Genomic DNA, 27,544 nt, shown 5'->3' on the forward strand with positions numbered 1-27,544 from the left:
CTCTCTCCTAGGCCAACCCTCTCCCCGAATACTTCCTTTGAGGCAGGTATTAGTTCCTTGAGAGAAGGTCTCACTATGCAGCCTAGGCTGACCTCAAACTCTGGAATCCTCCTGCCTCACTCCCCCAACTGCTAGCATCACAGGCATGCCCCGCCACACCCAGTTCCAAAAGACTGCTGTTGGGCGTCTCCTCCAGCTAAATCCACGCCTAGGAGCGTGTGTGCCAAGTGAAATCACTGTTCTATTCGATCACTGACTGTCCTCAGCCGGAGGAAATACCAATGAACGGGCCTGGCAGGCTCCTGGAGCCTGGTGGGAACTCGGTGCCACCAGGGCGGACAGATGCTGAGGCAGCAACAGCACCTGTGACTAATGACAGAACAGCTCACAGACAAATGTGTGAAGAAGCATGGCAGAGCCCCAGGCGCAGAGCCTCCACCTGCAAAGCCCCCCTGAGATGTTTTACACCTGGCTCAGCCACAACTCCAAGATGTCTTTCCGGCTGCCTGGTTGTGCCTACACCAAGCCCCCCACGCGGGTCAGAAGACTCTGCAGCATCCGGGCACTTCAGCATGGTACCACACCGGCATTCATGGGCTCGGTTGTCATCACGTACAGCCAGTGTCGCATATTTCTCATTTTATTTTATGTGTGTGGGTGCTTCGCCAGCATGCATTTCTGTGCACCGTGTGCATGCTGTGTCCACGGAGGCCGGAAGAAGGCGTGGGATCCCCTGGGTGCTGAGAATCTGACCAGGATCCTCGGGAAGAGCGGCAGGTGCTCCTAACAGCTGAGCCATCTCTCCAGCCCCTGAGATGGTGACCTATTTGTTGAGGCTTCTTGCTACCAGGAGCTGATCACAAGGTCATCCCTAAAGGTGACCCTGAGACAGGAGCCGAAGGAGAAAAGCAGATCAGCGAGATGAATGTCACAGGGGCCTGGTCACCTCCTCACAAAAGCCTGCAGCCGTCCACACGCCTGGTACCTTCCTGCGTCACACCACGTCTGACAAGGCCAGGAAAGGCGTGGGAACTGTGCCCTGGACTTTTCCTAGCACTACGCATGTTTCTCCTCCCTTCCCCAATGTTCCCCAGACTTGCTTTTTCACGGTATATGAAGACATGAAAGCTGAGATCCTAAAGGCTACTTGCTGTGTGTGTGCGTGTGTGCATGCGTACGTGTGCGTGCCTGCGTGTGTGTGTGTGCCTGCGTGTGTGCGTGCCTGCATATGTGCATGTGTGTGCGCGCGCGTGGGTGCGCGTGCGCATGTGTGTGTACCTGCGTGTGTGCCTGCATGTGTGCGTGTGCGTGCGTGCGTGCGTGTGGTGTGTGTGCGTGCATGTGTGTGTATGTGTTTGTGGTGTGTGTGCGTGCATGCGTGTGTGTGCGCGTGTGTGCATGTGTGCGTGCGTGCGCGTGCGTGCGTGTTGGTTGTGGCTCCTTGGTTTGGTTTGTTTTCAATCCTGGAGAGCCTCCCAAAAGCTAAGCAAGCATCCACTGCGGAACTATAATCCCACCGCATCCCCTTCTTCCCACTATTCGTTGTTGTTGTTGTTGTTGTTGTTGTTGTTGTTGTTGTTTTTAATTTTTGAGACAAAGTCTCACTACATTGTCCAGGTTGGCCTTGAACTTGCAATCCTCCTGCCTCGGCCTTCTGATTACCTGGGATTACAGGCCTGCACCACCTGGCTTGATTATCCATTTGAGGACGTCTTCTTTATCTTAAGACAGGGTCTCATATGTAGCCCAGGCCAGCCTCAGACTGACAACCCCCTCTAAGAAGAAGAGCCAGGAACACTGGCTCCCACCTCCACCAGCCCGCTGGGTCACTGACAGAAGCAAGAATCGGAACTCCGTGCTGGCGGCCGCCGCTGGCTCCTCCTGGTCCATCTCGTCAAGAAGAGCTGTCAAAATAACAGATGACACATTTTGAAGTCCAGGATTAGCCCTCAGCTAGACTTCCTCGGTGTGATGGGCAGTTACCTCTCCCGTTAGTGTCTTTCTTCGTCCCCAGCATTTCATTTTCCTCCTGGGCCACTCTCATCAATAAAGGTCTCTATGGAAAGCACTCCTTCTCCAGGAAGAATTTAGCGGTGTCCTATCACAGCCCTCCTCGGAAGGAATCAGGTGCTAGTACCCATCAGCCGCGATGGGGGCACAGCAAATAGCTCCCACCCCGCCACCCCCTCCGCTGGGCTCCTTCCTACCTGGCTCCTAGTCAGATAAAGTGGCAAAAGGAGACAGTCCTTTTGGAGACCTCAGAATCTCATTTTCATTCCCCGTGCAGAGAAGAGAGTGGCTTTATTGACAGAGACGACTGAAAATTGCTTAAAAATTGCCAATAACCAGTCTACATTGAGGCAGGGAGACAGTCTGGCTGAGGCTTGCTCCCTGCTCCAGCGGGCGGCCCTGCTGTGCCTCCTCCTGCTGCCCCCCAAGTCTGTGGCTTGTGTGGACTGGTCTGCAAGGAGCCTCCTGTCATCCTCCACTCCCAGCCTGCTGCTGAGGTTTCCTGGATCCCCACCACACGGCATCCTGCATTCGGGGAATCGCTGCCAGAAACCGGACTCTTGGACTGACTCAAAGCCCCAAGGTCATGCCTGCATGCCTGTGCCTTGGGCCGCCCGGACCAGGGAAATGGTTCTCTTCCCACTGGAGTGCCCGGTGGCATAGCTGCACATCCAAGATGGGCCACTAGATGTCACTGTCACTGGTTTATTTTATTTTATTTTATTTTATTTTGTTTTTTTGCCTCCAACTCATCATCTCTATGTGGTCACCTCCCTGGTACTGGAGGACTTACAGTAACTTTTTCTTTTTCTTTTTTTTTTTAATGCTGGTAATTGAACCCAGGGCATTGTCCAGTGAGGCCACTGTCAGCCCAAATTCATGTCCTCCCGCCCAGATCCTTGAGACAGAGCTCCTAATCAAGGAGCTCTCTAGGCTAAGTTCCACCCCAGCCTCGATGACACAGCCTCTCTTGCTTATTATGACCGGGCTCCCCGGGGAAATTTTTAAAAATGAATTAGCATGGAAACATCTGGGCTGAAACTTAAGCCAGACACACATCCGCTAGAGCAAACAAGCGTCTCTGCCCTTTCCCCTCTTTTTCCTGGCCGTGGACGGTTGCTGCACATTCTTCTGCTTGATTTAGGACCTCGGAGGATGTAAGCCAAGGGGCTGGGGAGATGGCTCAGTGGTTAAGAACACTGGCTGTGGGCTATGCTTGCAGAGGACCCAGGTTCGGTTCCCACAGCACCTACCTGGGGGCTCACAGCCTCTGCAGTTCCAGACCCCCTTCTTCTGGCCTCTGCAGGCACCAGACATGTATATGGCATATAGACATACAAACAGGCAAAACACTCATACACATAAAATAAAAATAAGGAATTCTTTTAAGAAAAGGTTAAAGCCAGGCTTGCTGGCTTGAACCTGTCATCCCATAGCAATTCAGGAGAGTGACGAAAAAGGATCAAGGCAGCTTGGGCAACATGGAGATCCTGTCTCAAGAAAGGCCACTCGCAACGTTAGAGATCTTACAACCTTTATTTATTGGTATTTTTGTTGCATATATGTATCATATCCTAGGAGGGCTGGGAATTGCAGACCCTCACACTAGGTGTCCAGCTTCTTGTGAGTTCTAGGGATTCACACTCTGGTCCTTGCACTTGCACAGAAAGCACTTTTAACCCACCGAGGCAGCTTCCTGACTCCAGCCCAAGCGATTCCAGATGCCAATATACTGCATTAGTAACAGGGGTCGGAGGCTCTAACGGAGAATGAATGACAGGCGGATAATTTATGATGGTTCTTGAGACCTGAACTATAATTATGAAGTATTTCTAGGTATATATTCAGGATGCAAAGTGTACAAAATCCAGAGCTAATGTTAATTTATTACTGACAGCTAGATATATGATAATATATCATGTCTTTTAATCGCACGTTCCTTTTGACTCTCATCGAGCAAACTTTTCATTCATTAATAAAGTCAAGACTTGCCATTACTCTTCATGATGAAGATCCATTTTGAACCCAGAGGACCTCCTGTAATTAAACTCTGTACCTCCCCAGACTAGACATCTGAAGCTTGGATAAATTGAACTTCTGGTTTTACAAGAAAGGTGAAAAATGTCAGGAAGACGGAGCCCATCTGCTTAGTGCCCTCGAAGAGAAAGCAAAGTCAGAGGCGGAGATTGCTGACACCAGTGTCCTTCGCCCTCGGAGCCTACTGCTGCCTCTCCCTCTCAGTTTTCTTTTTTATTTCTGATGTGAGGATTCCATGTGGCTGAGTTACAGTTTGAGTCCTCCTTTTACTTTCTGAGTCAACAGGCTGAATTTGAACTCATAGTCATCCTTCTGCCTCTGCCTCCCAATTAGCTGAGATTACAACACTCTTTTCTTTATTTTTAAAGATTAATTTTTTCTTTTCTACGTATGAATTTTGCCTGTATGTATGAAAGAGTACCTCATACATGCCAAGTGCTCTCAGAGGCCAAAGAGAGTGTCAGATCCCCTGGAACTGGAGTTGCAGTGGTTATGAGCCACCATGTGGTGCGGGGAATAGAACCCAGGACCTTGGGAAGAGCAGCAAGCACTCTTAAACTCGAGACATAGCTCTTCAGGCCCAAACTTTCATTGTTTTGAGACAACATTAAGATATATTACTACCGGGGGCTGGAGAGATGGCTCAGAGGTTAAGAGCACCGACTGCTCTTCCAGAGGTCCTGAGTTCAATTCCCAGCAACCACATGGTGGCTCACAACCATCCGTTATGAGATCTGGTGCCCTCTTCTGGTGTGCAGATATACATGGAAGCAGAATGTTGTATACATAATAAATAAATAAAATCTTTAAAAATATATATATATATAATATATATATATAATAACTACCAGTCAGATGTAGTCGCAAATGTCTGTGATCCCAGCAGTTGAGAAGCCAAAGCAGATAGTTCCAGGCCAGACACTGACTCAAAAAGAAAAAAAAAAGATTCTTAATCACTGTATTTCTTACAGGGGCCACTTGCCTCATTCAATCCCCCCCCCCCCCCGCACTGTTCAAAAGCCTTACATGATGGATCCCTCTACAGGAAAGCCAATCTAATCTTATTTTACCAAAGACAGTGTGCCCTTCTCACCCATCCAGAAACAAGAATTCCTCAGGGCCCTACTACGCGGGTGTCTCACTCAGCTTCTGGCCAGTTACCAACTTGCAATGTACTAAACTGTCCTTTGTGTTCCCCACATTTTAATAGTGGGCTGGTTAAAGTTGTATCAGACTCTGTGGTCACTTTCAAAAAAACAGACCCATGATACTTGCGGAAGTAAAAACCCTTAACCTTCTCAACTAATTAAGGGACCCAAAGTAGAATAACGAGGTGTGTGGAGACAGGGACTCCGTTATCGGGGCCATCGCTCATCAGGGCCCATTGAACAAGGACGAAATAATTGAGTAAGCCAGTTTCCTATCTGGAACATGAAATCTTGCAACGGCTGGTTAATTAAATCATGATAAAAAAACATCCTGTGGCAGGTGCGAGGTGCTGAGAGTTTATTGAGATGTCCACAATGGAACGATGCCTGGATCCTCGCATTCCTCCAACTTTAGGAAACTTTTACTGCAATCTTTCTGTAGAGGTTTGGGGGTTTGTTTATTTTTTGATTTTTTGGTTTGTTTTATTTTTGTTTTTGTTTTTGTTTTGCTTTTTGGGGGGGTTTGTTTGGTTTCTTTGTTTTGTTTCAGAAAAAGTCAGTATTAAACCAGGCATTGGTGGCGCACGCCTTTAATCCCAACACTCAGAAGGCCGAGGCGGGAGGATTTCTGAGTTCGAGGCTAGCCTGGTCTACATAGTGAGTTCCAAGACAGCTTGGGCCCCACAGAGAAACCCTGCCTTGAAAAACAAAAAGGAAAGAAGAAAAAAAATGTCATATTAAGCATGGCTTTAATGTCATGTTAATGCAGGCCTTTAATATACAGGTGGGAGAATAGAAGATTCCAATTCAGCCTGGGCTACAGAAGTGAGTTCAAGGCTAGTCTGGGTAATTCTGTGAGAACCTATCTCAAAATGAAATGAGAAAGGTGACCGGGGATAAAGTGAGTGGCAGAACACTTGACTAGCAAGCATGAAGCCCTGGACTCCAGCCCCAGCTCTACCAAAGTGTGTGTGTGCATGTGCGTGTGCGTGTGTGCTCAGATATTGACATGGGTACAAGTATGTGTGTATATGTGTATATACACATCTGTATACACATGTATGCATGTATGCATGTATGTATGTATGCACAAATACACACATATGTAATTGCTAACGTTCTGTGTCCAGGGCTTTTTGAAGTTGTCTGCATTTCCAATCAGATTCTGCATTTCACACCTTTGTACCAGTTTGGTTTCTATTCCTATGATAAAACACTGACCAAAGCCAACTTGGCGAGAAAAGAGTTTATTTGGTCTATCGGTCAGTCACAGTATATCATTAGGAAAACAAGGGCGGGAACTGAATCAGAGGCCATGGAGGGCAGCTGCCTACCGACTGCTTTCTTTATATGACTCTCGAGCGTCTACCATGGGGTGACACTGCCTGAGGTGAACTGGGCCCTTCCCTATCAATCTCATCAATCAAGAAAAAGCCCACAGATGCACAAATGCCATTTCCTCCTCCCACATGACTCCAGATGTGTCAAATGGTCAAAAACAACACAAATGAACAGACAACAACAACAACAACAAGAACGCCCTTCTCTCCGAATCCTAGCCACCCACCCCCAAGAAGGAGTGAGTTTAGTGTTATTTCCTAATGGTTTTATTATCTTTTCCACCTGAAATGCTTTATTTCTCTGCCTCTCCCAGTTGCTTCCACAAGCATAGTGGCAGTTGCTAGGCGTTGCTAGGCACGCTGCAGTAACAGACAGGTCCCAGACCTCAGGGACTGGCTACCCTCACACCTGTATGTAGTGAACCAGCCAAGCCCACTGTCACTCTGTGATACAGACTGACAGGGTGGCCACCATTTCAAAAAAAGCTGCCAGTCATCAAAACAAAAGGAGGGCCCTAGAGGCATTGCACTGGTAACTAAAGTTCCAGTACTGGGTGGTTCATCCTGCACACAGCTCATTAGCCCTCATCAGCCACAGGCTACACCCATAAGTCACTAGGCCAGGAAGTTTGATCTAAAAGCACCAAAGACAGACAAGGGCAAACAGTGGATACCAGGAACAACGGCTGGAACTTCAGACAAAGCCAAATTTGCTCCTTTTACCTTGCTCAGAAACCTTCTATTTTCTCTGTTTGGGATGGGGATGCCCATGGGCCTGGCACTGGATTTGGAACCCAGGGCCTTGTGTGCACGAAGCAAGCTCCATTTCTCTAAACATGTTTTTTTATTTTTTTTTAAAGATTTTTCTTTTTAATACTCTGTTTGGGGGGGGAAATTGTGAAATCTGCAATAGTTAGAAATTTTCTAATTTTTTTTCAGACTTTTTTCATCTTTTTTATTTGAATTAGAAACAAGATAGTTTCACAAGTTACTCCCAGATCCCCAATCCCTCCCCTCCTCCTGTACCATCCCTCAGCTAACACCCTACCTATCACAAACCTTTATACATTCCTGGGAGGGTGAGGCCTTCCATAGGAGGGCATCAGAATCTATCATATCGTTTGAGATAGGGCCTAGGCCCACCCCCACGTCTCTTGCTCTAACATGGTTTTTGCTCTGTCCCTTGACCCAAGAAATTTCTGATTTCTCTTGCATCAACTTTCAGATTCATGGACGTTTCAATAGACAATCCTCACTGACACAAAACTTGAGGGTTTGGGGGGTGAGTTGCTTTTTGGTTTTTTGTTTGTTTGCTTGTTTTTCAGTAATACCGGGGAAGGGAAAAAGGAGGAGGAGAGGGGAGGGAAGGGGAGGGGAGGGGAGGGAGGGATGGCATCGTCGTGTCTGTCACTTGTCCCTCCTTTCCTATCTGGGGCTGACCCAATTTTTTTCTTCTTCTTCTTCTCCCCTTCCATGCTAATTCCTCGCACCCATACTCCACCTGTAGCTGGTTACTGAAAAAAAAAAAATCACCCAGCCCTTTATTTTCATATCTTCACTATTTGGCCCAAATGGTGAAGGAGTCTGGGAACCAACAGACAGAATTCTAAATGTGTTGGTTTTCCACCACCCAAAGGCTGGTAACCTGTTTTCAAAGATTTGCTTTTATTATTTTTTTTTATTAATTTATCAGTTCAAGTTAGGGAACAAGCTTGTTTCCCATGTAAGTCCCTTCTCCCTCTCCCTCCCCTCACTCCCATCCCTCCTCCCCCACCCCCAAACATACCCCCACCCCATCCACCCTCCACTCCCCAGGCAGGGTAGGGTCCTCAACTTTGCAAAGTCCACCAAATCTTCCTGTGCTGGGCCTGGGCCCTTCCCCATGTGTCCAGGGCCAGAGTGTGACCCTTCATATGGGATGGGCTCTCAAAGTCCCTTCTTACACCAGGGAAAAATACTAGACGCTCCCTGGAGTGCCAAGGCCTCCTCATTGACATCCATGTTCAGGGGTCTGGATCAGTCTTGTACTGGCCTCCCAGACAGCATCTGGGGTCCATGTGCTCTCCCTTGTTCAGGCCAATTGTTCCTGTGGGTTTCACCAGCCTGGTACAGACCCCTTCAATCTTCATTCCTCCCTCTCTTCAACTAAATTCCAGATTTCAGCTCCGTGTATATCTGTGCATGTCTGTCTCTGCTTCCATCAGCCACTGGATGAGGGCTCTCGTTCGTGGGTCGGTCGGCTGACTTGTTTTTATTATTTTTTTAAAGATTTATTTGTTTATTATGTATACAGTGTTCTGCCTGAATGTATGCACAGGCTGGAAGCAGGCTCCAGATCTCATTAGAGATGGTTGTGAGCCACCATGTGGTCGCTGGGAATTGAACTCGGGTCTTCTGGAAGAGCAGTCGGTGCTCCTAATCTCTGAGCCATCTCTCCAGCCCCACTTTTATTATTTTTAATTATGTGTGAGGAGCAAGTGAGTGCAGGTTGCCCATGGAATCTAGAGGTGCCAGATCCCCCTGGAGCTGGAGATACTGGTACCGAGAATGGCTGGCATGAGTGCTGAGAACCAACAGGTTGTCTGCAAGAGTAGATAGCACTCTTTAGCCTCAACCATCTCTGTCACCTCCAACTGAGGGGCACTCTCCAGAGATGCAATAAATAAGAAAGCAGCCATACCTAAACACTAGTACACATTTTTTCTTTTTTCTTTTTTCTTTTTTTTTTTTTGGCCTGCATTTTGGGTCTTCCTCTCATTTGGTACTGATGACTCAAGAGCCAAACTGCTTGAAGTGTTTTCTAAATATACACGGTAGCATCCAAAAGATAGCTCACCTATCAAGTCCCGTCTTTAGCTTCGTTCCTCCCATGCGCCCCCACCCACTGAGTACTGACCCAAGCACCTGGCCATGTCCTTCCTGCCATCCCTAAGGGCCTGCTTCTTCCCGGCTTGGAAGATGGGCGAGATTGCTTCTCTGACTTTGCATTTCATGGTATCAGCACAGGACCCAACAGGGCTTGTCACCGGAGAGTATGGAATGGATGAAACAGATCCAAATGACAAACCGAATGGCTCCCTCAGAATTACTAGGCCAAGCTCACCAAGTCAGACCCCACAACCCCTGAAAATCTTTCAGGAATCTCAAGATGGCTCAGCAGACAAAGGAACTTTCAGCCAAGGCTGCAGTCCAAGTTCAATCCTTGGGACCTACATGGTAGAGGGAGAGAGCCAACTCCGGAAAACTGTCCTCTGACTTCCACACAAAGGCTAGGGCACACCCACACACAAACAACTAAATGCAGTTTTGTTTTGGTTTGGTTTTTTTAAGTTATTTTTAAGAGAAAGTATTTTCGAGCAAAGAGATTCCCTTATCAGACACCTGAGCGGTACAGGGTTAGGATCTCTACATTTCCCACATACAATGCCTCAAAACAATACATCCTTGCAGAGCCTGGTATGGCTACTCTGGAGGACCGAGGCAGGAGGATCACACCTGCAGTGGGCTACATAAGGAATAAGAAGCCGGCTCAAGGTCTGGAGAGATGGCTCAGAGGTTCAGAGCACTGACTGCTCTTCCAGAGGTCCTGAGTTCAGTTCCCAGCAACCACATGGTGGCTCCCAACCATCTGTAATGAGACCTGGTGCCCTCTTCTGTTGTGCAGATATACATGGAAGCAGAATGTTGTATACATAATAAATAAATAAAATCTTAAAAGAAAAAAAGCTGGCTCAAAACACTTAAAGAAGAGAAGGGCTGGGAGATGCAGCTTGGAGGAAGAGCCTTCACCTAGTAAGTGCAAGGCTCTGGGTTCGATCCTCAGTGCCTCAGGGCAGGATATGCAGTTCAATGGGTAAAGGGGCTTGCCACCAAACGGGAAGGAAAAGAAGAGACTCCCCAAAGCTGTCTTCCGGCCAGCAAAAGCCTCCACAAAGACAATAAGCAATTCAGTAAATAATAAATTAAAAAACACTTAGATTTACTTTGTGTGTGTGTGTGTGTGTGTGAATGGTTTACATACATGTCTGTCTGTCTGTACCACGTGTGTGTCTGGTGTCTGCGGAGAGAGGGTCAGTTTCAGACCCCCTGGAACTGGAATTACACATCCTTGTGAGCCGCCCTGTGGGTGCTGGGAACCCAACCCAGGTCCCGGGCAAGAACAAGCGCTTTTAACCTCTGAGCCCTCCCTCTAGCCCTCAGCTAACTTTATAAAAACGCTAATCCGGGACTAGAGAGACGGCTCAGAGGTTAAGAGCACTGACTGCTTGCTCTTCCAGAGGTCCTGAGTTCAATTCCCAGCACCCACATGGTGGCTCATAGCCATCCGTGATGAGATCTGGTGCCCTCTGCTGGTGTGCAGATATGCATGGAAGCAGAATGTGGTACACATAATAAATAAATAAAATCTTAAAATAAAACACTAGTGCGAGCAGACGCACCCTTCCGGGGGTGAAAAGGAGGATGGGGTGGACGAGGGCTTGAAGAATGCCCAGGCAGCGCCCACGCTCTCACCTCCAGGTCTGCACAGTGAGCCCAGAGCCCCAGCCCGGGGGGCGGGGTGTGAGGGAGTGGGCGTGGCCTTGCGGTGACCCCGCCCCCGCCGCGCGTCTCCCGGCTCACGTGACCCGCCCGCTGCTCACGTGATCCGCCGCGGCGCCGCCATCTTGGAGCGGCGGCTGAGGAGGGGGCCGAGCGGGGGCGAGCGGGGGACGGCGTCGGGAGCGCGGCGGGCGAGGGCGAGGCCCGAGGAGGCTGGCGGACGCCGCACCCGCCCACCGACGACCGACCGACCGACCGACCGCCGCCCGCCCGCCGAGCGAGCGAGCGAGCGCGCGCAGGTACCGAGCCCGGGCCGCCCCCGCGGGCCATGTGCGGCCTCGCGGGTGACGGGGCCCGCGGCGATGCTCGCACCGGAGCCCCGTGGCCTCAGTGCGCCGTGTCCGCCGGTCCGTCCGTCCGTCCGCCGGGCACGGGGCGCCCCCTGCCCCTCAGGCCCCGCCGAGGCGGCTCCGGCCTCCCGAGACGTGAACTAGTGGCCTAGGCCAGCCAGGATGGAGCTTAGGTTTCCTTAGTCCCCGGCCTCCCACACTTACACGCCCTCTGCCCTGACTGCCTGCCTTCCAGAGACGCGGGCCGAGGGCACGGGCAAAGCGCTCGCACGCTCGCACGCTCGCACGCTCGCCCGCCCGCCCGCCTCCCCACACCCGGGCATCCCCGCCGCTGGTGTGCAGTGCGAGGCCCGGGGGTCAGGCAGACCCCAGCCAGGCCGAGCCCCAGGGCAGACCCCAGCCCAGGCCACCCCAAAGCAGACCCTAGGACAGACCCAAGGCAGATCCCAGCCCCAGGACAGACCCCAGGCCCAGGCCACCCCAAAGCAGACCCAGGCCCAGGGCAGACCCCAGGACAGACCCCAGCCAGGCCCAGGTAGCTCCCAGCCCCAGGGTAGACCCCAGCCCAGGCCACCCTAAAGCAGACCCAGGCCCAGGGCAGACCCCAGCCAGGCGGAGCCCCAAGGCAGACCCCAGGGCAGACCCCAGCCAGGCCCAGGTAGCTCCCAGCCCCAGGGTAGACCCCAGCCCAGGCCACCCCAAGGCAGCCCCAGGGCAGACCCCAGCACCAGGGCACCCCAAGGCAGATCCCAGCCCAGACCCAAGGCTCAGACCCAAAGCAGACCCCAGCCCAGGCCACCCCAAGGCAGACCCCAGCCCAGACCCAAGGCACACCCCAGACAGACCCTAGCCAGGCCCAGGTAGCTCCCAGCCCCAGGGTAGACCCCAGCCCAGGCCACCCCAAGGCAGACCCCAGGCCCCAGGGCAGGCTTGTTAGGTTCCTGCTGTGCACTGGAATTTGCTATCAGTCCACAATCACTCCAGGCAATTGCTGAACTTGTCACCTTTTCCGAGTTTGTAGTTTGCACTGTTCTGAAGTCTGGTTCCGTGTTGGGGACTGGTTTATCGGTTAGAAAGTCGTTGGAAGTTAACTTCGGGGAACGCCCTAGCAGTGTGCTGATTTGACTTAGCTATAGAAGTAACTTAAGTTACTCTGTGGCTTTGGAGGCTGTCCTGGAACTAGCTCTTGTAGACCAGGCTGGTCTCGAAAAACCAAAAAAAAAAAAAAAAAAGTAACTAAGTTACTTTCCACGCGAACGGGATAAGCGTACTTTGAAGCAGCTATAGGAAATGGTAGCCAAGAAACTGAGGACCAGGGCAGGAAACTGCATTCGAAAATATGTGGGTCAGGCTACGAGATCGTATCTTTTCGTGATGCTGTTCGGCCCACTGTGTTTGGCTAATTTACATAATCACCCTTTAGGCTGTAATTTCGGTTAAAGTTAAAATAGCAATATGTCATCTATTATTCCATATTGGTTAGAAAATTATGTCAGGAAAGCCAGCAGTTTGCTGAGTAAATTACTTACAAGGTGGAGGGAGGCTTAAAATATACAATTGTTAGACGTTTCCAAGACTCATTCGTTTTAGCTTCTGCAAAATCTTCTACTTGTTAAGTAAATTATGTAAATTTGCCTCACATAATTGCATTGCGTGAAGAGCCTTCTGAAATTTCTTTTTGATGTTAAGTATTGGAAGTTTCTTCACCGCCAGAATAAGTTATTATGTTTCATGGAGAAAGAAATGTTTGATTCTGTTTACTTTCCTTCTGGGCCACAGCTAGGTTGTGAAGATTGATCCAGGAGACTGCATTAATTTCAGGAGTTGATTGAAAAGACACTGGCTCTGCCACTAGCAGCCATGTAACCTTGGGTAAGTCACTTACACCTCACTGAGTTGCCTTATTTATAAACTATGACACGGTTGTAAGTAGACGCAGAGAATTCTGGAGATCTAGTACAGGGAGATGTTTGTTGCTGCCTACATATAGACCTGTTTCTCTCCTCCGTGTCCACCTTGTTCACCTTGAGGATGGAACTTGGTGTACTAGAGAAAGCCTGGTTTGAGAACACCACTGGCATGGAGTCCAGTTCTTTAACCAGATACTAGCTCTCATCTGTGAGCCTCAGATGTGTTACTTTGCACCTCGGTCTCACAAGAAGGGACTGGATACCAGCAATTAAAGGAATGTTACAGGAAATGGATGAAGGCCCTACTCTGTGAGTTCACTGCTCAAGGACAGTGGTTTCCACATAGTGCTGGGCTTGGGTGTGTCATAAACTACACTGAAGCTAAAAGTACTGCTTGATGTCAGTTAGGCCTGTGTCTTAATTGGGTCCGCTAAGTCAGAATATTGTCTCAGGCTAGGTGCCAGCTAAGAAACTCTAGACTAGGAAACCCATGTACTTACATAGTTATACTTTGGTTTTCTCTTAGTAGCCATTTTTCATTGAGCTTAGAAGATTTTAAATTAATTATGGTTGACATTAGGAAGCTCTAAAGTATAAGTAGCTTTTAGGTTACTTTTAATAGACAGTTTGTAATTCCATGCTCTAAAAGTTTATCCAGCTTTACCCTCACGTTAACATCGGAAGAATCTAAAACAGTAACTTGCCCAGGGTCACACAGCACTTCAGAGGCGGGAGGGACCCTGGCTTCCTTGAGACTCTGAAAGTGAAATTCATTAACCATCACTTCTGTTGTTTGGGGCTTGGGGTTTTTGTTTGTTTATTTGCCTAGTTGGGGACAAGGAATAAATCCTTAGTCTGAAAGAGAATGTTCTTTATGTCATCTTGTTCTGTCTTCACATATACCCAGAAAATTACAGCCCTTTCTCCAAGCCCACATGAATTGTAGTCATATTGCTATAACTAAAAGGAACTAATTAGATACACAGATACACCAAATAGCAAATTATAAGAAAATAAAGACAACTGAATTTGCTCACTTTTCTTGGGAAGGACACTAATTACTGGCTTTTTCCTGTGGATTACTGTTGTCAAGGACAGATCTGAGAGACTCAGTGGGAGAGACTAGAACATTTCTGGTTTGGGAGAATAGTTTGTTTACTTGAGCTGACTTGATCTTCTGATGTAATGGTGTAGCTAGTGATTCCAAACAAGAAGGCTCCACATCAGGAGCATGCTTATTCCTACTTGTGAGTGGATGTCCACGCTAGAGCAGAGTGCTTCCTCATCAGGAGCATGCTTATTCCTACTTGTGAGTGGATGTCCACGCTAGAGCAGCACCTTCTTGTCAGTGGTTCCCGATTACTAGCAGCAGCCAACTCAAGTCAGGATAACTCAGGGAGGTGGTATTTACAAAGATGGTATTAATCCAGATATTGGATCCTTCCTATAGGCGGGCTACAGGGATGGTGGACTTAGTGGGAGCAGCGGGAACGGGGAGGGCAGTATCAAAGCCAGAAACAGATTTGTGGAGAGCAGCTGTTTGGGAACCTTCTGCTAAGAAACAAGCAATCCAGGGTGACCTGGAAGTAGGGAACCAGGACATTGCCTGACCCTCTGATCCTCATGGCTCTCCTCCATTGGCGGACCCAGCCAGAGGACCAGGGAGCTACATCTGCAATGTCCCTAAATGTTGGGTATCCTGCCTCTTCAAGAAGCCTGGTGCCAGCTTTGCCCAGAGGAGCCTTCCAGCCTCTGGGGACGTGGCCATTGTGTACTTAGCTTTGGCAGTAGCACAGTATGGGAAGCCAGCACTTAGTCTTCTGATGTCTCTGTGCTTGTCTTAGCCCTCTGTGAGTGAGTGAGTGAGTGAGTGAGTGAGTGAGTGAGTGAGTGAGTGTAAAGTGCTCCTCTCCTACCTAATTGCTTTGAGCCTCACACCTGATGGGGCTCTGCTTTTCCCAGGGCAGAGTGGTAGTTTTATTTTCAGTTGTTTTTGTTATGGAAACGTGAGGCAGTTGCACAAGTAGAAAGAGGAGTATAATGAACAGGTAATCGTCCTCACCTTCACTGACAGAATCCATGGTTCTTCCCTAGCCCGTCTCCCCAGCCCCACCCTGCCTACATGATCTCCCCAGGATCATTTTTTTGAGCTGTTTACAACAGTCCCTTCAGTCCATGCTGTGATTTGAGTTAATGGGCTGTATGCTGACTCTTTTCATCTCCCTGGTCAAATGAAGTTTAGCTCACTTGACATGTATAATGTACAAATAAATATCTACATATTTACGCGTTCTGTGTGTATAATACACATGGACTGCATGAATGGTCTAAGAAAAAAATTGTGGAAATTGAAGAGTTGGTTTTAGTGACCTCCTCTCCCATGTGCCTTACTGTATGTGACCTTTTATTTAACAGACTTTTCTTTTAATGAGTTTCTGCTTGCTTGTTGGTTTTGCCTGCGGACCTAAACTGGTTTTTTCAGGTGTTTCCTGATGCGTTTTATGTTGTCATATCGGTTTGAGAGCTGCCTTACTGTACTTATCCCCAAATGTATGCAGCCTCTAAAATGAGATACTTACATAAACGTTCCGGGGAAATTGGAGCATCTGCCGCAAGTTGCCATTAGCTCTTAATGCCTGAGCACACACAGCTTTGAAAGTGAGCGTTGTGTCAAATTCTTTTGTGTTAGTCTTTTTCTTGAGCTTAGATGAACTCCTCCTGATCTAAGGAGCACACTGAACTATCCACGGGGAGCAATTTGCACTGCTCTGTCTTTCTCCTATTGGATCATTCAGCAGAAGAGAGAATCAGGTGTCACCTTTGGAACACTCGGTGTGAGGTCTGTTGGGCAAACTGTTCTCTGGGTTATCAGTTATCCTGTATAGCTGTTATCAAGGGAGACCTTGGCATTACAGTAGTGTAGAGCTAGAACAGGCCAAGAAACTGTGTGTGTGGCTTTTGCTACTTGTATTATGTAACTAATGTACCTTTAATGTTGAACTGAATGACAAGAATCCTTCAGCTCTGGTCCCATAGGGAAAATCAGCACACACATGAAGAACAAGCCACAGCTCCCTTTCGCCAAAACACACTGGATTCTTGTTTTGTTTGGACTGGTCTGTGCATAAGCCTTGCATGGGTTTGGGTTAGAGGTCCATATCAGGTGTCTTTCTCATAGTTGCCATATCATCCACCTACCCCCACCCCACCGAGACAAGGTTTCTTCGTGTAACAGTTGTGGGGTTATACGTGTGTGTCACCATGCTCAGTGCCCAGCTTTTACGTGGGTGCTGGGAATCCAGACTCACGCCCTCGTGCATGCAGCAAGCCTATATCCACTGAGTCGTCTCTCTCCAGCCCCTAAAACAGGAATCTTAAGACCGTGGGATATGTCTCAGAAGCCGCAGAAAGGGCTTTTTGGGGTTTTTTTTTTTAATGGCTCTGGAATATACCCTCCATTAGGTGACAGTTCCAGGCTGGCTCTAGAAGAAAAGCTGATGTTAGCTTTTGGAATAAAACATTTGCATACATGAACCTAGATAAAGAAAACTCATGCTGGAAAGAGTAGGATATAAGAGAGGAAAGGCCACACAGTGTGGCCAGAAACTGGGATGGTCAGGCCCAAGGTGCAGTGGGGGTGGGGAGTGGGGCCTGCCTGCTGGGTTAGGTGTGATCAGGGCTGAGAGCTAAAGGGCCCTCATGCAGAATTTAGCCATGAGGGGAGAAGAGTGCAAAGCCTGTTACTGGAGTTTAAGAATGGTGCCTAGTTTTTGGTCTATAGCTTGTGGCACTGAAAATCATGCTGGCATTTATTGAATGTTGTGAGTAAGGTTCCAGAATGTACCTAAAATGTGGAAAAACAAAACTTGTTGCTGGAAAAGAGCCTAAACTTAAAAATGTGATCCAAGACAACAAAATAATCTCACTTTAAGTCAGAGGAAATGTCTGAAGTGAGAGGGCTGCCAGGAAGTATAAAGAGTGTTCAGAGGCCTAGAGGGAGTGTGATTTCGGGGTGTGTTGTGCTTGCAGACTTCCCTGCCTTGCTGCATTATTTAAGCCTACCATAGCTCCTTACTGACCTTCTTTCTGGAGCTGAACCAGAACTGGAGTGGCAGCGTCATCTTTCTCTGCCCCCTTCCCTGTTCAGGAAGGAGAAGCATGGCTGGGAATGAGGAACAGTTGACCACTAATGTGACCTCTAGAAAGCCACAGCATAGTTTGTGGTTTATCTGGCAGACCGTAAATCAAAGGGAGGAAGTGGAACATGGCTCTTACTTAGTTTCATTTGCATGGCACTTCCCAAAATTCAGTGTCCTTTACAGCAGGTTAAAATGAATATATTTTCAGAATGTCGAACATTTGAGGAGAAACGTGTGATTTCGTTATCTACAGTTAAAATTTGGCATAAGAAATAGTTTATCTAGAGTTGTATCAAATCATGTTGGCTTTCACACACTGATGGTTCCCAGTAGCTTGAGGTGACTCTGAAGGCCCTGAGGATGGCTGTGTGTCTTTAAACAAAGAATCGGTGTCTCTTTAGTTCTAGAATTTCAAGAGGGAGACAGGGCAGGGTGGGGATGCAGGATAAAGGTGTTAAACTCATTCCCAAGGAACTCAAGGCCTCCATCTGTCTCTAGGACAGTGGTTTTTAGCCTCTGGGTCCTGACCCCCTTTGGCAAACCTCTATCTCCAAAAATATTTACAAAACGATTCATAACAGTAGCAAAATGACAGTTATAAAGTAGCAACAAAAATAATCTTATGGTTGGGGGCGGGGTCACCACAACCTGAGGAACTGTATTAAAAAGTCACATCATTGGGAGATGAGAACCACCGCTCTGGGAGATTGCGTTTCAGAGTAGAATTGTGAACTGTGTAAGTCTGTACTGGGGACCTCCCAACTTAGAGGATAGGTAACCATTTCAGTTGGACACCAGAGCTGGCGTTGGTTTTCTGCATTACATGCTGCATGTGATTCTCCCATAACCCAAGCTCTCTGCTGTGCACTGTCCCTAGATATGGAAGAGAGAAACAGCGTTGCCATGTTGGTGCCAGAGATTGGAGAGCAGGAGGCTGTGTTAACTGCTGAAGGAGTCCTCAGCCCTGCCTCAGAAGCTGACGAACAAAGAAAAGCCAAAGCCGATCCATTGGTCCATGTCATCCAGAAGTTAAGCAAGATAGTGGGGCATGAAAAGTCACAAAAGTGTCTTCTGATTGGGAAAAAGCGCCTGCGCCCAAGTGTGACACCACACTCTCTTGAAACCCTAGAGCACTGTGAGATCCCAGCTAAAACAGCCGAGTCCCCTGCTGCTGAGATTAGGACATCCGAGATGGCACAAGCAAATTCCACTCCAGACTCAACTGATGGGAAGGCTATGTCCTACCAGTGTAGCCTCTGTAAGTTCCTGTCGTCGTCCTTCTCTGTGCTGAAGGAGCACGTCAAGCAGCACGGCCACCAGCAGGACGTCATGCTGATGTGCTCAGAGTGCCACGTCACCTCCAGAAGCCAGCAGGAGCTTGAGGCTCACGTGCTGAGTGAGCACGAGAACAGGGCCGGCAGCCACAGTCAGCCTCCCTCCTCCCGCCAGGGAGCCCCGGAAAGAAAGAGTGAGACCGCAGCCGACGCCCCGGGGGCAGAGGCGGCCAGGAGGAAGTGGTACGCCTATGAGCAGTACGGCATGTACCGCTGCCTGTTCTGTAGCTACACCTGCGGCCAGCAGCGCATGCTCAAGACGCACGCCTGGAAGCACGCGGGAGAGGTTAACTGCTCCTACCCAATCTTTGAGGACGAACACGAGCCCCTCGGCCTTCTGGCTTCTTCAGTGCCCGCTGCACAGGGCGGGGTGGATGCAGTCGTCATTGCTATAGGGGACAGCGAGCTAAGCATCCACAATGGGCCGTCTGTACAAGTACAGATCTGCAGCTCTGAGCCACTGTCCTCTTCCTCTCCTGTAGAAGAGAGCACAGAGGAGGGAGTCCACTTAAGCCAGTCAGTCACCCTGGACTCGAACGAGGAAGAAATGCTGGAGGTGATGTCCGATTCAGAGGAGACTCTGTTTGCTGACAGCTTGCTCTCATCAGCACAGAAAATCATTAGCAGCAGCCCAAACAAAAAAGGTCACGTGAATGTCATTGTGGAACGTTTGCCGAGTGCGGAAGAAACCCTCCCACCGAAACATTTCCTCATGAATGCTGAGATAGAAGAGGGCAAGAGCCTGAGGCCTGCCGATGCACAGCCTGGGTGTGGAGGGGCAGGAGACGTGTACCGCGCCGACAAGTGTGCGGTTGATATCGGGGGTCTGCTCATCGGCTGGAGCAGCGCAGAGGAGAAAGACAGGGAGCTAAGTAAGGGCCTGGCTGCTGACGAGAACGCCCCGCCAGGACGGAGGAGGACAAACTCTGAGTCCCTCAGGCTGCACTCCTTAGCTGCAGAAGCCCTTGTCACCATGCCGATAAGAGCTGCTGAACTAACGAGAGCCAGCCTTGGGCACTGTGGGGACAGAAACCTTTTAGATCCAGACACTGGACAAAGGCAGGTCAGTGGTCCGTTGGCAGCATACTCAAAAAAAATCATGTCTCCTCTTAAGAACTCTTCAGATGGAGTGGCAAGTTTTGACCAAAGCAGTTCCACTGTGGTAGCACTTCCGGAGGAAAGGCAGGAATTGTCAGATGGGCAAGCTAAGACGGGTATCAGCATGTCCCTTCTTACTGTAATAGAGAAACTGAGAGAAAGGACAGACCAGAATGCGTCAGATGACGACATTTTGAAAGAGTTGCAGGACAATGCCCAGTGTCAGTCCAGCAGTGACGGCAGTTTGTTAGGGTCCAGCGTGGTGGAGTACATGCCGGATGCTGAGCGGCCCTACCGCTGCCGCCTGTGCCAGTACTCAAGTGGCAACAGGGGCTACATCAAGCAGCACCTGCGTGTCCATCGGCAGAGGCAGCCTTACCAGTGTCCCATCTGTGAGCACATAGCTGAGAACAGCAAAGACTTGGAGAGCCACATGATCAACCACTGTAAAACCAGAACACACCAGTGTAAGCAGTGCAAAGAGTCTTTCCATTACAAGGTGAGCGGCGGCGGTGAGGGCTGGCAGGGACTTTGTAGGTGTAGTCCAGCCACTTCAGTTTGTTTATCAAGAGAACGCACGAGTTCCAGAGAAGTTTGGTGATTTGCCCAGAGACAACCCCAACAAATTAACTTTGAAGATGGGTCTGAAAGAAAGCTAAGTCTCCACGGTTGCCGTCCAGAACCCACCTCCTTTGTAATTTCAGCACCTGTTGCTCTTGTTTTCCTATGTGTGTATTTTAGGCGCTGGTTTTCACTTATGAAGGAATGTAGAGCAGGCTGATAGGCACACATTTTACACAACAGTGGTTTGTGTCACTGCAGAAGGGAAGTAGGCAGTGAGACTTACCGGGAGACAGAACCATAGAAACAAAGCTTTATTTGCTGTTGCTAGACAGTTGAGAGACTTTGCTGGGGATCTGCCCCGAACCTCACACCGGCTAGGCAAGTGCTAGGCTGCAGGTACATCCCCAGCCCTTGGTCTTGAGAGTCTTGCCGAGTGTCCCAGGAAGCACTTGAATTTGCAGTCTTTTTCAGGCTCCCTCCTTTGTGCTGAGATTACAGAACTATGCCCCCACATAAATGGACTTGTATGGATATTCAAGGCAGATGTTTATCTTACCTATTGAGCCAGAGCCAGTATATAAAATGTTACTACCCTTTGTAAAGGGTACCTGTGGTCATTCCTGGGATCGTTATTGACTTAGGTCTCTTTCAGTGTGCCAGGTATTAAAAAAGAATCTTTGTTGGCCAGCTGGGCATAGACTGTCTCACAGATTACCTATAGTTGGGGGTACGGGTGGAGAATTTTTTTTAAAAAGGGAACAAAAGTTGCTTCTGTCTAAGGTTCATTGGAACTCAGATTACACTCATGAAATTCCAAATAGCACATTCAGAGAGGTCCCAGTAGCAAGTTCCAGAAGTGTCCCGAGTTGCTTTGCTGCCTCTGTCCTCCGGCTTTGGGGTAGAAATAGTTTCTGTGGCAGGTCTAGCTGGTGTCGGAAGATAGAAATTAACAAGGCCTGTGGTTGCTGGTGAACTTGATCTGTTTGCAGGCATGTCAGGTTATCCCCTCACCATCTGCTCCTTAGGCTACAGCCTGCTGGCCGTGTGGGAAGCACGCCCATGCTGGGTCTAAACACCTATGAAGACGGGTTTCTGTGAGGGAACACGAAAAGAGTGATGGGCTTTTTGATGAGATTGCAATCACCTAGTGACTGTCCTTCTATAATTTCACGTGTGCCAAATGGCTTTTAGTAGATACGACTTCAAAATACTAATTTTTTTAAAAAAACAAGTAGAAATTAGTAAGGACTTGGCTGCAACTGAGTTAGTAGATGGGGCCAGGAGGTGATTTTTTTTAAAAGAGGAACAAAAATTGCTTAAAAAAGAAAAAAAAATCACTCTAGCACCCAATTGGTAATGGATTCTAGGCCAAAGGTCCCAAAAGCAGTCAACCCCTTGCATAGCCTTCTGGTAACCCTGAAGGTGTATTTGCTGGAAGTTACGGGTTAATTTTCTTGCTTTTCTTTTCTTTTTCTTCAGAGCCAACTGAGGAATCACGAGAGGGATCAGCACTGTCTGCCCAACACCTTGTCAGTAGCTTCAAATGAGCCACGACTTTGCCGAGACGCCGCTGATGGAAAGTGTGCTCAGGAAGGTATCTGCGTTCTCATTAGCGTCTATTAGCCGTACAGGGTGATGGTTTTCATTAGGACGTCTTTGTAAACGCATGTAATGTTCTTTGATGGTGTTCACACACACCCCATCATCCTCAAGTGCCTTGTAAATCCAGGCTGCACTGAGAAGAGCATGTATGAGCTGAAAACGGAGGAGTGTGTGTACTCTTCGGGTTCTGTGCTGTGGATGGTATGACGCCCCTTTGTTCCTAAGGAAATTCTGAGAACTGACTAGAGTAAGTTACATCTAGTTCTGGGTCAGAGTCCTACATTTGTAAGGACTTGGCTGCAACCACGCAAGTAGATGTTGTGGTTAAAATTTGCAGGGGTCTGTAAGAACCAGGCTACCGCAGAGACCCCTAGAAGGTCAGAGGGATCAGCAAGCCAGAGAAGCTGGAGCACGGAGCTCGAGCCTCCGCCCTCTCCAGCACCAAATGACCTGCCGAGGCAAAGCTTCTGCAGATGGCAGCCCCCACCTCAAACTTTAACCGAGGCGTCCTGCTGTGATCTTACTCTTCTCCAAGTATGACTGCCAGACTTCATCTGCATTATTTAAACACACACAGGAACCTTTTATGTACTAGTTAGGTGCTAGTCAGCTGAGTATCTATCTGGTAATAGGAATATTAGAATCAAAAGATTTAATTAGAGTTCCATGAAAAGGCGGATGCCACATTCCGAGAATGAGGGATAGAGTGTAATAAGCTGTGCTTCCTGGCATTGGCTCACGTAAATTGATATGCTTTAAATGTCTCCAGTGTGGTACATAGTGTTTATGGGAAATAAAACATATTGGGGTGACTTTTCTTTTTAGATTTCCTAAGAATTAAAGTTAGAACAACTGCAGAGTAAAATGTTTTACCATAATGTCTCATTAAATTATACCCCAGAAAGCATAACTGATTCAGAATGTTTCTGAAGGAACTGATTTTGACACCACCATAGTACCAGAATCCCCTTGTCACACAGATGCCATCCCCGTAAAACCGTCCTGAACAAAAGGAGTTTACGACATGGCATCTGCTTCCGAGGTGGATGGCTGAGCGAGAACAGTTTTGTTTCCTTCCTGCAGAATAGCCCTAAATGCCTCTTTTTATTTTAATTCATTATGTTTCCATATCCCTTCTAAAGGAGACATTAAGCATTAGACAGGATTGGCCCGTAAATCCTAATGAGGGAATAAAGTACGTGTGACTCAGTAGCGCCACCTGCAGCTGATCCAGTGCTGCGACTGTCTTTCCAGCAGCATTAGAGAAAGCAAGGGCTTGAAACTACCCAGTGGTCTTAGCAGATTCAGTGAAGACGTCAGCATGGCCACTCCAATGTCATTGCTCCCACCATACCCTGCTCTGCAGTTTTTAATCTGTGGCTGACACACTTGCTCCTGGGATCAAAGATGCATGGATTTAAACTTGTACACCATGATCATCTTGTGGTTTGCTTTGGTTTGAGGGGCTTTGTTTTTCATTAGTTATTTATTTTTGTGGTGCTGAGCAAGCACTCTTCAACCAGGCTTCACCCCAGCTCTTACCATGGTTTTAGTTTTAACCCCCACTTAGCTGCATTTGCTGTTCTGTTATAGTAGTATAAATAGCAGGCATACTGACCTCTTCCTGTATCCTCTCCTGGATGGGTATGTGATTAGTTCCGCATTGTTATGATCCATGCTTTGTTGCAGTTCTCTTAACTGTTCTGTGAGCTTGTGGGAGGAAGGTGCAGGACTGCCACCCAGTCCTTGTTGTACAGTGCAGACTCCATCCAGCATGCTTTCTGTACAAAGACCTGATACAACAGTACTGCAGTCAGACACAAGGCGAGGCATGCCTGTCCTGAGCAGGGTCTCTTGCCAGCTGCTGGGAGTGCAGTGAAGGGCACCAGTACCCTTGAGGAAGTCACAACTGAACTAATGGGTATGATGTCAGCAGATGTCCTGGCCTGGCACCTCCAGAGTTGCAGACAGTGTCTCTGTTTGAAGTGTAAGTTGTCCTTTCTTAGAGACCTGTCTTTTGTGCAGCACTGGGTTTTGAGACCAGCACTGCAGATATGCCTGGACGTGTGCAGAAAGGGTCCAAGGCTTCCTCAAGCCGTTTGGTGGGGTCCACTGCCTCCCGTTCTGTAGAAAAGATAAACGGGGCCTCGAGAGGTGGCATGATTTGCTCATTCTCAGACCAGTGGCAGAGCAGAAATCAGGCCCACGTTGTTACACTTTAAATCCAGTCTTGATTCTATTGGAAACATTTGCTTGAGGTAGCACGGGCTCCCATTCTGTGCTATATTAGGCTTTTCCATCTGTCAGTTTTATTAGTTGTCATTGATCTGTAATATTTCTCACAAAAACCATTATCCAATATTTCACACTTCATTTTTCAGGTCTTTTTTTTTTTTAATAAAAAACTATATTTGGAACAATGCCATTTATAATCAAGTCCAAGTTTTTAACCTACCAATTAAGAGCAATACTTAGATTGTAATTATGATTAGTGTATTAACGTTATAGATTTATACCAGGAAATTGGGACATTTTGTTCTCCCTGGCAGTAGTTATTAGCCAAAGAAAAATTCAATTTTAGAAAGCTTAAATGTAACTTCAGATTTTTCTTTGTTGAAATTGCAGCGTGGGTTTTCTTTTCTTCCGTGATTTTACTTTGATACTGCGTGCATTCCTTCCCACCTAGGCTTGCTTCATGGCTTGCTGCCTGCCAAGAGCACACATTCTTCGCTCAGTGCCTTTTCCTTGAGCATCCGTGCCTACCTGCTGTCTGAAAATAACACAGTTAGAGTGAGGATGCCCTGGGCTCCAGTAAACAAAGCAAACAGTGCTTCTGATGGAGTCTTAAAGCTCATGTTGTTGTGTGTGAGCTACTCATTTGCAGAATGAGCCAGTACTAGGACCTGTCTGCATTGGATCCAGGTTGCCACACATGAGGGAGCTGTGTACTTACAGCCTTTGTCTCCAAAACTTGTCAGCCTACTAGATGTGACTGTGTTCAATTGTAGTGTGCTTCAAAGTTGACAACTGCTTTTCCTCCTTAGTTTAATTGAAGGCTGACATTTGGCAATAAACCTAGCAATCGAGTAGGGTTAAAAACTTGAGGCTTTTGTAAGTGGCTCGAGCTATGTGTGATGAGGTCACACTTTATTTTTACTGTGTGTGGATCACTGTTTTGCTGCATGTATGGATGTGTGTGTGCTACCTGAATACAGTGCCCATAGAGACCCGAAAAAGATCCCCTAGAACTCAGGTCAGGGATGAGTTACAGACAGGTGTGAGCCACCGTGTGGGTGCTTGGAACAAAGTCTGGTTCCCCTGCAAAACCAGCCAGTGCTGTTAACCACTGAGCCATCTCTCTAGCCTCTTGCCACACTTTATAATACTTCGTTATTTTAGCCTGTTGGCAAATAAATGTTTCTTTAAGACACAGTGCCCGTTATTGGTTAGAATGCCACCTTCAAATTCACAGTGTATCTTGGTTAATTTAGCTGCTAGACAGTCAGCACAGCAGCTGGGAGCAAGTTCATTCTGGGTAGAACTTGGGACATGGTTCCACAGAACCAGCCCAACCTGCCCGTGTTTACAGGTCAGATGGTGTTCACCTCATGCCTGCTGATGGTCTGGGTGCTGATAGTCTGGGGAGCTAACTGCTGAACATGTGTTAATTACACTGTGGGAGAGCTTGGATTCGAATGTTGGCACGTTGCATTGTAATTACTTGTTCATGATGGGTGTCAGTGCTGCCATGCAAGTCTTACCAAACCGTGCCTCTCAATGTCTCTCCTTCAAGGGCACAAGTCTTCAACACAGAAGCAGTATAGGTGCGATGTGTGCCATTACACGAGTACAACATACGTCGGTGTCAGAAACCACAGGCGAATCCATAACTCAGACAAGCCGTACAGGTGAGTGCGATGGCGCTGCAATCCCAATAATCCCAATGCTTGCATTCAAACAACAGTTTTATTATGATGATGATAAATGCTTTAGAAGGAGTTTGAATGTATAGGACATGTTCAAACACATGTTAAAAACTTAGAAACGGGGCCGGGTGGTAGTGGTGCACGCCTTTAATAGCAGCACTCGAAAAGCAGGGACAGGCAGATCTCTGTGAGTTTGAGACCAGCCTGGTCTATAGAACAAGTTCCAGGACAGGAAGAAAGCTACAGAGAAGCTGTGTCTCAAAAAACAAACAAACAAAAACCAAAAACTTAGAAATGATTATATACTGGGGTTTTGTTTGTTTGTTTGTTTGTTTGTTTGTTTTCGAGACAGGGTTTCTCTGTGTAGCTTTGGAGCCTCTGTAGACCAGGCTAGCCTTGAACTCACAGAGATCTGCCTCCCAAGTGAGTGCTGGGACTAAAGGCATGCACCACCACCGCCCGGGTACATACTGGTTTCTTAAATATCTTTTTAGTTTGCTAAGAAATGTTAATCATGAGTCTTAGTACAGAAGATATTCTGGGACAGGTGGAATACTGGAAGATATCCATGTCCGCCAATTCTATGCTTTCATTTCACTTGAGTATAAAATATAGCAGTGTCCAATGCCGTTACCGTGATGTAAGGTCAGATACTTTTGCATATCCTAGCAAAGAGTCATAAAGCATGAAGGTCATAAATGTCCCTGGGAAAAGTTTTGTTTCTGAATATTAAGCTACTGTGATTTGAGCCATGTCATTTGATAAGTTTTGTCACAAAAGCTAGTCCTGTCTAATGTGCATTTAGAGAAAATTATTAAAGTATTCTTGACTAGACAGAGTCAGCTGCTAAGCAGTGACCACTGTTTAATAAACTTTACTTCGACAAGGTAAAATGCTACTTACAGTAAAGGTGTGAGCATTTTCAGAGTTTGTCCACCCATCACAGAACCGCTCCAGGCACTGTCCAGACCGCTGGAAGCATGAATGCTTAACCCCTTAGCAAAACAACTTCTTTCCCAATTTAACCTTTTCTGGGATTCTAGGTGGGATACTGATGAGTCTGAACAGGTTAATCTAAATCATGCCTTTAACTTGACCTACTCATGACGCCTTTTCACTTGAGAAACTGTTACACAGCTCCAGGTGTGTAGGTATAAAAAATAGGTATGCAAATCACATAATGTTAAACTTATTTGGTATTTATGTATTTTACCATTTATTAAAGACAGATGCAGTGTTAATGAGATATGTGTACTTACTTATTTTACATAAAGAAGAATACCTTGGTTGAACAATTGAAACTGAAGGACAGATTTGTCTTCAGCGTTTTTCAGAGTTGATCAGTATTTTGATTTTATAATCATCAAATCTGAGAACATCACTTCACATAAATATCTAATACAAAGTAGCAGAAGTATGTTTGGGGTCATTTCAGGAACTTTCGGAAATTCATTGAAGTTTTTTGTCTTTTTTAATTCAAGTCAGTATTTCAGGCAGCAATTTTTAAAGTCAAACTTTCTAATGAAACACAATCTGAAGAAGTTGAG

General features: G+C 47.5%; 1 protein-coding gene across 2 annotated transcripts in view; it reads left to right on the forward strand.

Moving 5' to 3' along the window:
* Nucleotides 1-11,240: 11,240 nt before the first annotated feature.
* Nucleotides 11,241-27,544, forward strand: part of Znf507 (zinc finger protein 507) — a 31,979-nt gene continuing 15,675 nt past the window's right edge. Inside the window, exons 1-5 of one of the 2 annotated variants that reach the window (XM_027430301.2) lie at nt 11,241-11,373; nt 13,204-13,296; nt 18,351-20,404; nt 21,949-22,063; nt 25,865-25,979. In XM_027430301.2, the coding sequence (XP_027286102.1) occupies nt 18,353-20,404; nt 21,949-22,063; nt 25,865-25,979 (2,282 nt within the window). In that variant the 5' untranslated portion in view covers nt 11,241-11,373; nt 13,204-13,296; nt 18,351-18,352. The remainder of the gene's footprint in view (nt 11,374-13,203; nt 13,297-18,350; nt 20,405-21,948; nt 22,064-25,864; nt 25,980-27,544) is intronic. The other variant, XM_035449291.1, reaches the window with a different exon arrangement.

Source organism: Cricetulus griseus, chromosome 9 (genome assembly GCF_003668045.3).
Source record: "Cricetulus griseus strain 17A/GY chromosome 9, alternate assembly CriGri-PICRH-1.0, whole genome shotgun sequence".
In the NCBI taxonomy this organism is placed as follows: Eukaryota; Metazoa; Chordata; class Mammalia; order Rodentia; family Cricetidae; genus Cricetulus; species Cricetulus griseus.